Below are 14,462 nucleotides of genomic sequence, written 5' to 3'. Positions count from 1 at the left end.
TATGTCGTCTGGACTTAAGCTGTCCTGGTAAAAACGAAGAATTCCAAAATAACTATATCTTATTACAATTGAGATCTCATGGCAACTTTTTACAATTTCAAATAAATGCATACAATATATTTCACAATATAAAAGTTCATCATACATAGACAATATTGTCGAGCTGTAATATATAAAATGTTTCTTGCTATAACGTAATACGCAAATATTTCTGTTCTGGAGATCAATCCTGCATCGGTACGATTTCAATATACATGAAACAACAAATATTTTCTTCATGTTCTGTTGCAAGATAATTTAAAACCAAAGCAACAACAAAGATTTCTCTAAACTTCGTTGATTATTGAATATAAACATATAACAGAATTATGCTTTACTACAAATAAATTATGCTTCGATTTCACAAATCTCTTGTATACAAATGCACATGGAATACTGAATATTTAAAAAATAAATAACATTAACGGAATTAATATTAACTGCATATTTTCACTTTAAAATATTTTATAAAAAAGAAAAATTGCCAAATCGGAAATATAGCATATGTCTTAAATATTGTAAGATGTTTTCTTCTGGTATTTCAGTAATTATTTTATTCTTTTACGTTGACAGTGCACATTTTCATAGTTTTAACAAGGAACCACCAAAATTCACTATACTGCTGGTGCCGTTAAGATAGTCATTTCTATTTAAATAGAAATATACTATGGTGCTGGCTTGAATTCAGATATTTTTAATCAGTGCCGACAAAACAGCCACTGTTTTTTTTTCTGCTTTGTAAAACATACAATATATTTTATTAGTGGTTTAATGGGGCACTTTTCACGGAATTGGCTCACACATTGACGGTATTTCCGTGATACAGATTTAATGACCGGAAGTATACGACGTAAATATAAGTACACTTGAAACCTAAACTTTTATTACATTAAGCTTTTTCCTTATATTGGTCCAATGATTCACAAGTATTCTATTTTTCATTTCCTTGAGTTATGGATTGTTTATCTATGTATCATTTTCAGCATAACATGTTAAAGTATGGAATGGATAATACTTCAAAGCATGTTTCTTTTTATCACTACTGTACATGTTAGACGTCTACCTCCAGGAGTTTGTGAAAAACCACTGAGGTATGTTATACTTTTGTGTACATGACAGTTAAAGAATGACGTGTCTTCTAACTGATATGATATTGCATGGTTCGTAATAAAGTACAAATGAAATTTGAAATTTAGTACAATGAGACAATTTTTCGATAATTACCCTACGAAAGTCAAATTTGATTTTTTCAACGCACGAGGTCTTTTGTCCTTATTTTTAATTTTTTAATTAAATGCAATCTATTGACAAGCTTTAAGCAACATTATTTAAGACATATAGATATAAGAAGATGTGGTATGAGTAGCAATGCGACAACTCTCCATCCAAGTCACAATTTGTAAAAGTAAAGCATTACAGTAGGCCAAAGTACAGTCTTCAACACAGAGCCTCGGCTCACACCGAACAACAAGCTATAAAGGGTTTCAAAACGACTAGTGTGGACCATTCAAACGGGAAAACCAGTGGTCTAATACATATAAAAACAATAAACGAGAAACACTTTTGATCCAATTCACATTTACATTAATTTTACAGAAAGACTGCTTATAAAACATTATGATTAATATGTATTAAAATTTCTGTAGTTTTATTAAAGTCTCATCTCTCAACAAGTACACTTATTCTTTATACATTGTAGAAAAACACTAAAAAAAATATGAGAGCCATTCTATACAGAATTATAAGAGACTATTAAAATGCATGATATAATACACTAAACAAATTAAAACAATATTAAATAAAATACTATTTACAATATATAAAATTTCTATGCCTTTTTATAATTAAATGAGAAGTTGTTATCTAAAGTATTAAAATTTTCATTAAAAGTTTCAGCAATAAGGTTTCATTTGAATTTTCTCATTGTTCAAGGCCGATAGAATGAGTTCTCATTAGACTATGCAAGATGTCATAGATGATATAAAGTTATTGTGCTATGGTAATTTTGGTATTCTTGTCTTTAATTTTTGCTCAAATTCTTTGTCTATAGAGTGTCTTTATGCCGTTATTTTTCTTCTTTTTTTTGTTAATTGGATTTAGGCACCATGTTTGCTCTATACTTTGAATCCAATATTTTTGATATGTTTGCCTGTTGTGACTGTTTATGTTTCTTACATTTTGTTGTCAATTTATTGGACAAGAATATAAAGCTGACATTCAAATGGGAATTAGGAAAGATAAAAAAAAACAAGGTTTTAATTAACTCACCACTTTCTACATGAGGAAATGCTTTTAGTCTTTTACCAAGTCAGGAATATGACAGTTGTTTTTTTCATTTCATTGATGTGTTTGTGCTTTCGGTTTTGACCTCGATTTATTTATGAGGAATATTTGTGTTGAAATACTTGTTTACTGATAATATGACCCCGTTTCTCAGATAGCAGGAATATGAGCTCAGATGTGTTTTGCGTGTACATTTTTTTTATGAAATTAAGTTTCTATAAAAATTTACGACCGCATATTGCAAAATCATAAAGAAATTCCTTCTTTCCAGCAAAGGAATAAATATGTTTGTTAAGTGTCGTCCAAACGTGTTGCGTTCCGAATTTCTTGTTCATATTGTGTTCAGTCTACCTCGAATTGTTTGATTAAAATTGTAAATATGATATAAGTACAATGATGCAGTCACGTATACCATACTCATATAAAACAGAATTTTCATCATTTTATTCCTCCCTATGTCATAATGTATTAAACAGCATTTTCATCAATTTGTATAAGTCATGTTAAGGTTTTCTTGTATACGTGTATGTTTTGTCGATGTCGCCATGCATCTGTACTTTATACGCAAGTGAAGGGCAGAATATAAGTGTGTCCAAATCTATTGCTTTATTATTTAGGCTAAATAACATATTTATAAACTAATCAAAATCTATTTTAATTCAGAGTAGAACAGTTTAACAAGACTGTTTTAGTAAGGCGATGTTGCAACAGTTTCTACAAAATAAACGAAACATGTGTTGGTAAGGTCAAATGTTTAACAAAGGAGTAGGTTTAGTAAGACCCCTTTTTCGCCCTAACATATGGCAGTTTAACCAAATTGTTAAAATGTAAACTTTTAGCTATTTTTGGGGAAGTAAAATGCTTCTGCTACATATACATGTATATATGGGCTGTTTTTTTTTACATTATAATGCAAATATATCTGTCACTAGCATCATTAAGTCATTCTAAATTACTGAAATCTTTACAAATTTAGCATTTTAGCGAAATTTTAGACGGTTTCCGTCCGTCTTAAATGAAAGTGGCCGCATTTGTGTTCATTCTTAATATTGAAATGTAAGTGGTATTTGATGATAATACATAACATACATATATAAAGGTTTAGGATGAACACGGATGCGGCCACTTTTATTTTTTTTTGGGGGGGGGGGGGCATATTTGATAGACTTTCCATATTTGAGCTTCAATTGGACCGTTAATACTGACTATATCAGCTAAAATCTTTGAAATAAACTAATTGAATCAAATGAAACAGACACTTAAGTGTTTAAAAAGTGTCAAAAATCTTTCGTCATATGAATCTAAAATTTTAGGCCAAAATCGGCCCTTACCGGAGCTACTCCTTTCAACAAATATGTACTAGATTCATTTTATACTTTTGGTATTATATATAACTGTTGACGGTAGATGTTGCTCAATATTACTGTTATTATTTTTTTTAGTCCTTCGGGAGCTTTATTTGATTTCTTAAATAATTGCAAATTTTTGTTGAAGCAGTTAAAATCAGTAAACGACCATTCAAAAGTCTATGGCATATGTGTTTTGGGGCAATCATCATGGTACATTGTATATGTACCATCACTCTAGAAGGTTGATTCAAATCGTGTATACACCGAAACATGTTTTATATGATACCACCTTATTTAAAGGTGGCTGCTTCTGCCACCGTTGATAATAATTGTTCTAGAGAACATAAGGGCTTCTGTCCGTGACGCATTAAAATTTGACAAAATATTATCCGAATTTATTGCTCATAATGCCGTTTAAAGATTTTGACGAATTTATTGGATTATCTACACCTGTAGTATTACCTGTATCGTTCGCGATCAATTCAATTTTACAGCTACATGTTGATTCGTTACAACGTTTTCGTGTAAATATGGAAAACCTAGGCGACACTATTTGAACCCTGTGGTACTCGTGCATTTACTACAGCCACGGAAAATGTTACCCATTTATTACAACCCTCCCTTTTCTGTTAGATAAATTAAAAGGTTTACTGGTATAGACCAAAAAATCAAATAACGATTAGTACCGCTTTCTTAGTCTGAAGCTATACAGTCAGACGTTGGTTGACCGTTATGGATTATCCGTTTCACAATTGTCATAACTGTTATGTCCACTTTTCCCCAAGTGTTTCCTAAGAAATAAGATTTATCACTGCATGGGTTTAGTTTAAACATTTTGTATTGTCTAAACATACAATAGGATTGGATACAAGTTATAAAAACTTAAGATAATCATCTCCATATACATTTGTAAGTACAATATACAAAATTTCAAGATGACACCAATTTTATATTTCAGTACAATATGAAAAATATATACAATTTTATATTATGTTTAAACAGTATAACAGTTGGATGCGATTACATTTTAAGATACAGCAATATTAATCAAAGAATCTTTTTGTATGGCGTATATAACTATGTACATTTCTGAAAAGGATTGTGTTTTGTTCAACAGTAATTTCGTCTGTTTCAAATAAAATATGTTTTATGGATATATCAGCTAAGTGTTGAATGTTTTTAAAGAGCTGATTTCTAAAGTTTATGTAGAGTGGGCACTAACATGAACAACACAACGGATGCCACATGCTCTGCTTATACACCATCAGTATTGTTTGAGATCAGCCCCTAGTTTAAGCTATGGTTGTGTTGCTCAGACTATGTTTGCTATGTTTGCTGTGTTTTGTGTTCTGTTACAGTTAGTTTGTTTGTCAACTCATTACTTCACGTTACCGGTTTTTTTTCAGTTTAAGGATATTGTTTTAAAGCAAATTGCTAAAACAAGTCAACAAAAGTAACGATACACAAGATTGAACTCCAATTTATCATAAAATATCATAAAAATGAAATTTGTATTAAAATATCCAATGAAAAACATTCAATTGCAAAGCAAATGCACATGAATAAAAGAATCTGACCAAATTGAAAATAGAAAAAATACCGTGTTATTAAGCATATTAATGAGTCAACTTTATTTTGCTGGAAATGATGTCAAAAGTCGGCACTTAATTTCGAAAATAAGAATTCAGATATTTGCAAAGCCATTAATTTTTTTAACCAGACCATGTTTATGTTTGAAGCTTTAAGTTCTAATGCCGATTTTTGATTTTGTTTGGTGAAAATACGTTTTTTGAAATAACAAATCTTCCAAAAAAAAATTCGCGTAGTTGCCTTAAATCAATGATTTTTTTAAAGGAAACACTGTAAATATTACCTTAATTGGGTATTATTTGCCTTAATTCAGTGTATCCAATTTTATTATGCATGTACAGAATATGGGAAAAAAAAACAGTGCCGTGTATCGTTTCTTGACTAGTATATACATTTGTAAGAGGACAGTTTATGCTCTATTTTCTGAATGTGACGAAGCAAACTGTTGAAGAAAAAAAAAGAAAGTTGATGTTCTTTACTAAAGGAAACGAAATGAACATCACTTGCTAAACATATCACTGAAAAAGACTTGTCATTTTTTGTTTGATATTAGAAATTCCTGTACCATTAAATGAAATAATTGTAAATGCACTTATTTCAGAATGTCCGATTGGTCACTTTTCGAAAGGAGATAATTGTACAAAATGCGTGGACGAAAGATATGGTAAAAAATGCGCAGAGAAATGTACATGTAACAGCATGGAAAGGTTTCAGTATAATTATTGAATATATTGTATATTACATTAACGTAAAGTAGATCAGGAAATATATCAAAATACAATTGTATATAGGTTAGACTTGAAATATATCAATTGGAAAAATCCGGTTAGCAAACTATTATTGTTTCTGATCTTTGTCAATCAGGAAATGAGAGAGACACATTCAATGACTGTTTAAGCATTTTAGAAAGAAGAAAAAAAACAAGCATGATAAAAGGAGTAATTCTTAAATGTACGGATACGAAATATTATAAACTTTGTCAATTCATTATTTCGATATGCCTTCATTTGTATTTTAAAATGGTCGGTTGCAGGGGATAAATGAATCATTATCTATTAAGCCTGGTGCATTGGCTATCGGACCTGTTGTTACATTGTAACGACTAAAACTTGTACTGCACCATCAGCAGTAACGGTCCAACTGTAGCAGGACACAATGTTACTGATATCAATATTAGTACGCTCGAAACACACTGGTGGTCGAGTTATCCAAGTCGTCAATTCACTGATGTTGTGAGTTCGATAACTGCACATTGCGGGTACGCTCGATTCCAAATTTTATTGACTCCACCTCCATAGATAATATTTTTTTCCTTTTCTATCAATGGTCGCTGATTCTCTGCGGCTTCCCCCAACAAAATAAAATCTGGTCGCCACGAAATAACACAATAGTGCTGATAGTGGCCTTTACACACCAATTAATCAATTAAACAATTATTATACTTTCAAAGCAGGAAGACGATTTAGGGCTCTACGCTATATATGTACTTGCTTGAGATGTTCCAGAAACACATACATGTACCAATAATTTGAAATGTCAAAAAAAAAAAAAAAAACACAACACAGGTATAAACCACAGATAAAACTGACCTATATTGTCTATGTCTAAATATTGCAGATACATTTTGTACGTGATTGGAAAATTTGTTTCATTTAAATTCATAATTTTCCTTACCCAGGTGTGATAATGTGAAGGGATGCATTCCTTTAGACGCTTTTGACAGTAGTTCTACATGTAAGTCCTTACGTATAATGATACAACAATTGTAGATAACTATAACTCCATTCACATGGATTTCAAATGTTTTAAAAGTTTATAAAACAGAACAAAGTAAAGGTTATCACTAATACATTATAGACTCGCTCTATATTTTTGTGGTTTACCCGTATTTTTCAGTTTTGTCGCGCGCGTGTACAAAACAACGTATTTTAGAGATACGAGCCCCTTTTTATTTACACGAGGTATCTCGTATATTTCCCTTTACAAATTTGTCACTTGAGGTTACGCAAAAAATAATCAACCAATTAGCACGTATTGTCCATGCTGTTGAGAAAGGAAGAATTCATAAGTTTCTAAAATATGTTACGTGTTATCTGTGACAACTCTTTTGAAAAATATGTGTATCTCGGATGTTATAACTTGATTACATCTTTGTGTAATAGGTGTTTTCTAACGTCTAGTTAAATTTGCAAATATTTCATGAATCTTTAAAACTTGACAAAATTAATGCATACAATTGTGGGGTTCTATAAAAGCAGCCGACCGGGATAAATGCTACTAGAAAACAGGTTATTACAGAGAGTGAACAAAATGATTTTCTTGCAACCCGCAGATTATGCTACATATGCCGCCTTAAACGAGTTGTTGCTATAGGGCTTTCACGTGCAGATATCGTGACACATTCTCTACACGAGTCCTTCAACAGTTTATATCTAATTATTAAAAAGATCGACTAACCTCGCACTTTAGATATTAAATTTCACATGTCTCAAGCTGAGACATATCGTAACACACTTGTTGTAGTGGTGGAATCTATATATGAAATCTTCTGATCCATCTGTTAAAACTCTATTACATATTTTTGATCAATTATTCAACCCAGTGTATTGTATGTTTGTTAAAGCTGGGGAGTTCTTAACATTACTCAAAATAGACAAACAAAAATCTTTATTTGATATTTTAAAAGATTGGGAAATGGAAAAGCTTAACTTTAAATTTTGTAAACACGTGCTAGTTGTTACTTTACTCTGTACAAACATAGCAGTCCTTTCAGAACTTTGGAGATATATCCATTATATTTAGATTTGTTAAAATAAATATTGTTGCACTGGTATAGGCTTGAGCACTTTCCGTTTAATCTGTTGAGAAGAGCCTTTCATGAATATAAATATATCAGTAACCAGTCAAATAACTCATGGTATTATTATAAACTGTTTTACAGTGAAAAACTGGGCATTAGCCTAGTTTTTATCTGCAAAAAAGCTTTTCATAAATTAAATTGTATTTGAAAAGAAATCTTCAGAAGAACTTTCTTAAGACATGACTACCCATACAAAATAACTATCCAAAAGATCTTTGAAAACTAAGCACATATTTTAAAATAAAATTTGCTTTCAATTACGAATTTAAAGTAACTATGATATAAAAAAAAATAACGACAGAATCACAGTTTGAGAATAGAAACTTGGAGACATGAAAGAAAACTATACATATTACTTCAGGAAAACATAAAATGTTGTCCAGTTGTGAAAGGTAGTTCCTTTAATTTAACAGAAAACGAGCTTCATTGCTTTATAGTGCCCTCTAAAAACTCACAACGATTTGAATTCTCAAAAAAAATAATTTCAAGTCTCCAAATCTGAAAAAAACATAATAAGAAAATATCTTTTTCTGGATAAAAACAAATGCAGATTTAGTTTTAAATACATATTTAAGCCTGAAAAGAGAAAAAAGTTAAGATAAATAAATACAGTTATTCCTCTTTGTATTGGCTCTCTCCTTTCATGTTCATATTTTTTATAATCAAGTTTTCCTATTTGTTCTAAATCATATATAATTACTAGCTATATATCACTGAGTATAAATAGTATATTGCAGGCGTTGTTAATTTGTGTGGATATTGTATGAACTTTGTGACTTGTGCTGATGTATATGCTGTTTATGGGCCCTTTGATTAGGAATAAAGATATTTGAGTTTGAATTTATTATAAAAGATAGAGAAAAAAGAGAGAAAATAAAACCAAAGGAACAGAAAAATACATATAATAAACCATTATATCATGCCTTGTAAAACAAGTTTGCAGTTACTAAAAGCTCAACGTACACAACCTGTTGACAAAAAAGCAATACACTTTATATTTTGACCGATTGAATAACTTCATAAAAACTTGGACATCATAAATAGTACATTTAGTACACATGTGTAATGCCTCAAAATAATTCGTGAGGCATTTAACAACAAAACATTGTTTTATAAATTAGTAATCCTTTAGACTGTACGTTAGCGTTTAGTTATTAGTAACCTTTTCTTTCAATAGGATTACTGGTATTAGAAAAATATATCAATAATATGATATATACATGTAACCTTATCATTTATACATTCTCTTTTGAACCAAAGAGACAGAAACTTTATAAGTTCTGTATATAATTATGTAGTTTCTAGGTAGTAAAAGTAATGTGTCCAATACATGTTATAAAATATTGAAAATGGATACTACATGTATTTGTTTTCTAATTAGACAGGACAGTGGTGGTTCCAACGGCTGGCGGTCAAACTGCAGGTACGATAATCATTTGACGTGTAATTGATTCAACATGTTAAATCAAACACTCCATAACAAGACACTTCATGTCTGTGAACCATGTTTACACGCAAAAAGCAAAGAGTTTCTATATCATATGAGAACTACTTCTGCCCAACTGTGTCCTTGTTACTAATTTTCCCTCCATAGTCTCTCTTCAAATACATTTATCATCCCTTCGTAAATTATACGGACGCCATCACGAGTTGGTTGACTGTTATGGAATAACCGTTTCACAGTTGATATCGGATATGTTCCTTACGTCATAAATACAATCCCCTTACCTTTCATGAATGTGACCTAGTACCGAATTAGACTATTTACCAGATTTGTTATCACATAAGCAACACGACGGATGCCACATGTGGAGCAGGATCTGCTTTCCGTTCCGAAGCACCTGAGATCACCCCTAGTTTTTGGTGGGGTTCGTGTTACTTATTCTTTAGTTTTCTATGTTGTGTCATGTTAACTTTTGTTTGTCTGTTTGTCCTTTTCATTTTAAGCCATGGCGTTGTCAGTTTATGTTTGATTTATGAGATTGACTGTCCCTCTGGTATCTTTCGTCCCTCTTTTATGTCTGCTGTTTTGTTGATTGCATGAAGGTAGCTTCCTTCCTTTCGAGATTAAAAAATCCCTCCTTCAAAGGAGCACTTCGCACATATCGTGTATTAGTAAGTAAATCTACTCTGTAAACAATAATCTTATACGATAAGTAGCAGGTAGCAATGGTTCTTATTAAATTTTGCTAAAAACAAGACAAAACCACATGTCTGGGATTTATCAAAGTAACTTGTCCTAAGTGGTGCATAGGTAGACTTCAGCGCTCGAAATATGTAAAACTACTGCGGATCATCAATTGTATCAATGAATAGTATTCAGATATACATGAACCATGTGATTATTGCGTATATATAATACCTTAAATAGAGTTTTTTCTTCTTTTTTAAAACAAAACATCGAACATTATAATAGATAAACAAACATATTATATGTTTATGATTTCTAGGAAATGGTAACAGTAATGTTATTATCTTCATGGTTTGTGTTGCCGCGGGAAGCGTTGTAATTGTCATCTGTGCAATACTCGTCAAGAACAGGGGAGCAATTTGTAGACGGAAAAAGACCACCACTGCTATGGAAAATGCAATGAAGAAGAGAAAAGGACAAACATTAAAATGTAAAAATAAAAATGTGAAAGACAATAGAGAAAGCATGTATGCTGATATAAATGAGAAATACATGATTAATTTCGACGGGGAGTAGTAAAAAACGTTGCAAGTTACATTTTGGCAATTAGAAGACGCCTCGTTTATCCTGTGTCTGTGTGTAGATTTGAGGAATCCATTTTTGATTTACTTTTAAATATTTTAAGTATTTTACTTATTGATTGAATACTTTTCAAGCATAATCCGATACAGATACTAATCTTAAATAAACATAACACACTATAATTCTCGAAATGTTTACACCAGTCCTATGATTTCATTGCAAGCAAGATGGTTTTCTTATTTGCTTGTTTCGATGTGGCACCCTGCAAAATCCATCCCATTGGTTAAAGTTATAGATCTCCTGACTACAAAGCAGTCCTTAAATCTGTACAATATAAGCATCGATCAAAAGGGGAAAGGAAGAAAAAGGTCATTAATAAATGTTAAGATTAATCTAGTTACGATTCAAGGATACATACATGTATATAGAAGATGTGGTATGATTACCAATGAGACAACTCATGTAATTGGCTTTAAACTAGCTGTCACTAACTATGAGTCTTCTCAGATTTGTATTTAAGTGCTTTTTTTGTTTATTGTTGTTCGATATGAGAAATAGATAAATACCCTGTCACGTCCAATATCTGTGTTTTGTTTGATGTTTTCTTTGTATTGATCTGATGAGTTAATATATAAAAGAAGATTTGATATGATTGCCAATAAAACGACTCCGCTCCACAAGCGACAAAATGACATAGAAATTAACAACTATAGATCACCGTACGGCCTTAAACAATAAACAATGCCTATACCCATAGTCAGCAATAAATGGACCCAAAATGACAAATAAAAAATTATTCAAAAAAGAAAACTAACGGCCGAAATTGATATATATATATCACAAAAACATATAAATATGTTACACATCAACAAACAACAACCACTGAATTACAGGCTCCTGACTTGAGACCGGCACATGCATACAGAATGTGAAAGGGTTAAATATGCTAGCGGGAGTAACAGTACATCATAAGAACGAACTATAAAAAATAATTGATAAGGCTCAACTCATCAGATGGATACAAATATACAAACAAACAAAAAACACAGAGGGGACGTGACCGGGTACTTGTACATTCCAACATAACATAGACACCAAGTACAGATCGGAGAGTACTCGTAGTTACTGACAGCTACATGTAGTTCAAAGCCAATTACAATTGATGATAAAAACCCTGTATCTAAGACTAAATTATCAACCATTACACATCACACATGCAATGGATTTAGTGTAAAGACGTCATAAACATAAAACGCTTATTTAACTCCATACTTAGTTTATATAAGACTTCATCATTGTCATTGTCAATATGTTAATTTGTTAACATAGTTTTGCACGGTCTTTCAGATACAAATTAAAAAAATGTTGTTCACGGATGCCATTCGTTATGTCGATAAAATTATCGTGAAAGAATAACTAAGTGTGGTCAAGTATTGCGTTTAGAAAGTGATTGAAATGAAGTGTAATTTCTACTTAAATATCTGAAAAATCTGCAGAATGTGCACGTTTTTGTTTTCGCAAGGGTTCACTTTTAAAAATAAAAAAAAGCTAAAATACTTATCTTTACATATTAAATGCATATTGAAGATGAACTGTTCTTTCAATTAAAAATACAAACTTAAAATAATTATTTGCAGTCACCACATAAGCAGCTTCATTCGTCTCATTTTCAGACTATCAACCAGTGACTAAATGACATAGCCATTAACAACTAGTGGTCATCAAACGATATTCAACACTGAGCAAAACCCCTGCATCGTAGTCATCTATCAAAGGTTTCGAAATGACAAAGATAAAACAATTAGAACGAGAATACTAAAGGCCTCATTAATGTACAAAACAATTTAACGTAGAATACATATGATATACAGCAACAAACAACAACCATGCAATGGATTCAGGCTCTTGATTTGGTACAGACGAATACAGAATGAGACATGGTTAAACATGTTTACTGGCGCCCAACGCTACCCTATCCAAATTGCATAGCATTGGAACAAACCATAAAAATCACATGAAAAGGATTAACCTATTAGATAAACAGAAAACAATACAGAATGAGACATGGTTAAACATGTTTACTGGCGCCCAACGCTACCCTATCCGTATTGCACAGCATATGAACAAACCATAAAAATCACATGAAAAGGATTAACCTATTAGATCAACAGAAAACAATACAGAATGAGACATGGTTAAACATGTTTACTGGCGCCCAACGCTACCCTATCCATATTGCACAGCATAGGAACAAACCATAAAAATTACATGAAAAGGATTAACATATTAGATCAATAGAAAACAAAAAAAAAGTAACAAAAACACTCGCTGGACGTGTCAATGTATTTATCCATCCCTACTACAACAAAATATAAAAACATCACAAAGTACAGAATAAAATGATACATGTACATTGTAGTTCTTGTAGTTACTGACAGCTTGTTTAAAACCGAAAACATTATTTCCCTAGTACTATTATTATAATAGTAACAATCAGTACATGTACATATCTTACACCCAATGAAAACAATGATCTCGTGGAATGCTAATGCAGGCATTGAAAGATTTTAGAAACGTGAATGTGCATATGTATATAATGTATTTAACAATAATAGAATACAAATAAAGAGATGTGGTATGATTGCCAATGAGACAAATCTACGATAAATAAAATTGAGAATGGAATTGGGGAATGTGTCAAAGCGACAACAACCCAACCATAGAGCAGACAACAGCCGAAGGCCACCACTGGGTCTTCAATGTAGCGAAAAACTCCCGCACCCGGAGGCGTCCCTCAGCTGGCCCCTTAACAAATATGCATAATAGATCAGTGATAATGGATGTCATACTAAACTCCGAATTATACACAAGAAACTAAAATCAAAAATCATACCAGAATAACAAAGTCTAGAGGCTCCTGACTTGGGACCGGCGCAAAATTGCGGCGGGATTAAACATGTTTTTTGAGATCTCAACCCTCCCCCTATACCTCTAGCCATGCAATGTAGAAAAACAAACGTACAACAATACGCACAGTAAAACTCAGCTTAAGAGAAGTCCGAGTCCGATTTTAGAATATGAAACAAAGGAAAATAAATAAAATGACAATAATACATAATATATATAATGGGGTTTAGTATTATACCATCATGAAAAATGTAAGAAGAACATAACCCGTGTCATGCCAACAACTCGTTTTAGAATAAATGTGTTTGATTCCGATGCTGAAAGTTTAGATACAGCAATTATAATAGGCAACTGTACGTATTTCAACAATAGGAAAACACATACCGTATCGTCAGTAACCAAACGAAAGGTAGGGCGACATAAAAAATATAATATGAAACAATTCAATTTAGCAGAATAACGGTCTAATTTATAACAATTAATTTCCGGAAAACTTATATGATAGCAGACTCCTGACTTAGAGGAAGGCACATACAGAATGTGGCGATGTTACACATGTGTGTGTGTGCTCAACCCTCACCTGTCCTGGAAAATTGATGTAACAACAAGCTATAACAATCAGTTGAAAGAGGCCTAACTCATCAAATCGATGCAAAAAAAAATATAAATAGATACATGATTTGTATTTAACTTTTTATTGGCTTCAAATAAGCTGTCAGTC

The 14,462-nt window shown here is 31.7% G+C and overlaps 1 protein-coding gene across 1 annotated transcript; it reads left to right on the top strand.

The window, feature by feature from the left end:
- Window positions 1-979: 979 nt before the first annotated feature.
- On the top strand, window positions 980-12,042 carry LOC139487037 (uncharacterized). The gene is made up of 6 exons (XM_071272054.1): window positions 980-1,130; window positions 2,986-3,062; window positions 5,863-5,968; window positions 6,940-6,995; window positions 9,503-9,544; window positions 10,572-12,042. Exons 1-6 carry the CDS (start codon window positions 1,039-1,041, stop codon window positions 10,826-10,828), a joined length of 630 nt encoding a protein of 209 aa, XP_071128155.1. The 5' UTR covers window positions 980-1,038; the 3' UTR covers window positions 10,829-12,042.
- The last annotated feature ends 2,420 nt before the right edge of the window (window positions 12,043-14,462 follow it).

The sequence above is a fragment of the Mytilus edulis genome, chromosome 8 (genome assembly GCF_963676685.1).
Source record: "Mytilus edulis chromosome 8, xbMytEdul2.2, whole genome shotgun sequence".
NCBI lineage: Eukaryota > Metazoa > Mollusca > Bivalvia > Mytilida > Mytilidae > Mytilus > Mytilus edulis.
This window is presented reverse-complemented; position numbering and strand designations above follow the sequence as displayed.

What these genes read in the sequence shown, in the direction of transcription:
- LOC139487037 (XM_071272054.1), top strand. Translation starts at nt 1,039, where the DNA reads ATGGAATGGATAATACTTCAAAGCATGTTTCTTTTTATCACTACTGTA. An exon ending in GTTTGTGAAAAACCACTGAG is followed by an intron (nt 1,131 to 2,985) that starts GTATGTTATACT and finishes ATTTTAATTCAG; the next exon opens with AGTAGAACAGTTTAACAAGA. An exon ending in GGCTGGCGGTCAAACTGCAG is followed by an intron (nt 9,545 to 10,571) that starts GTACGATAATCA and finishes TATGATTTCTAG; the next exon opens with GAAATGGTAACAGTAATGTT.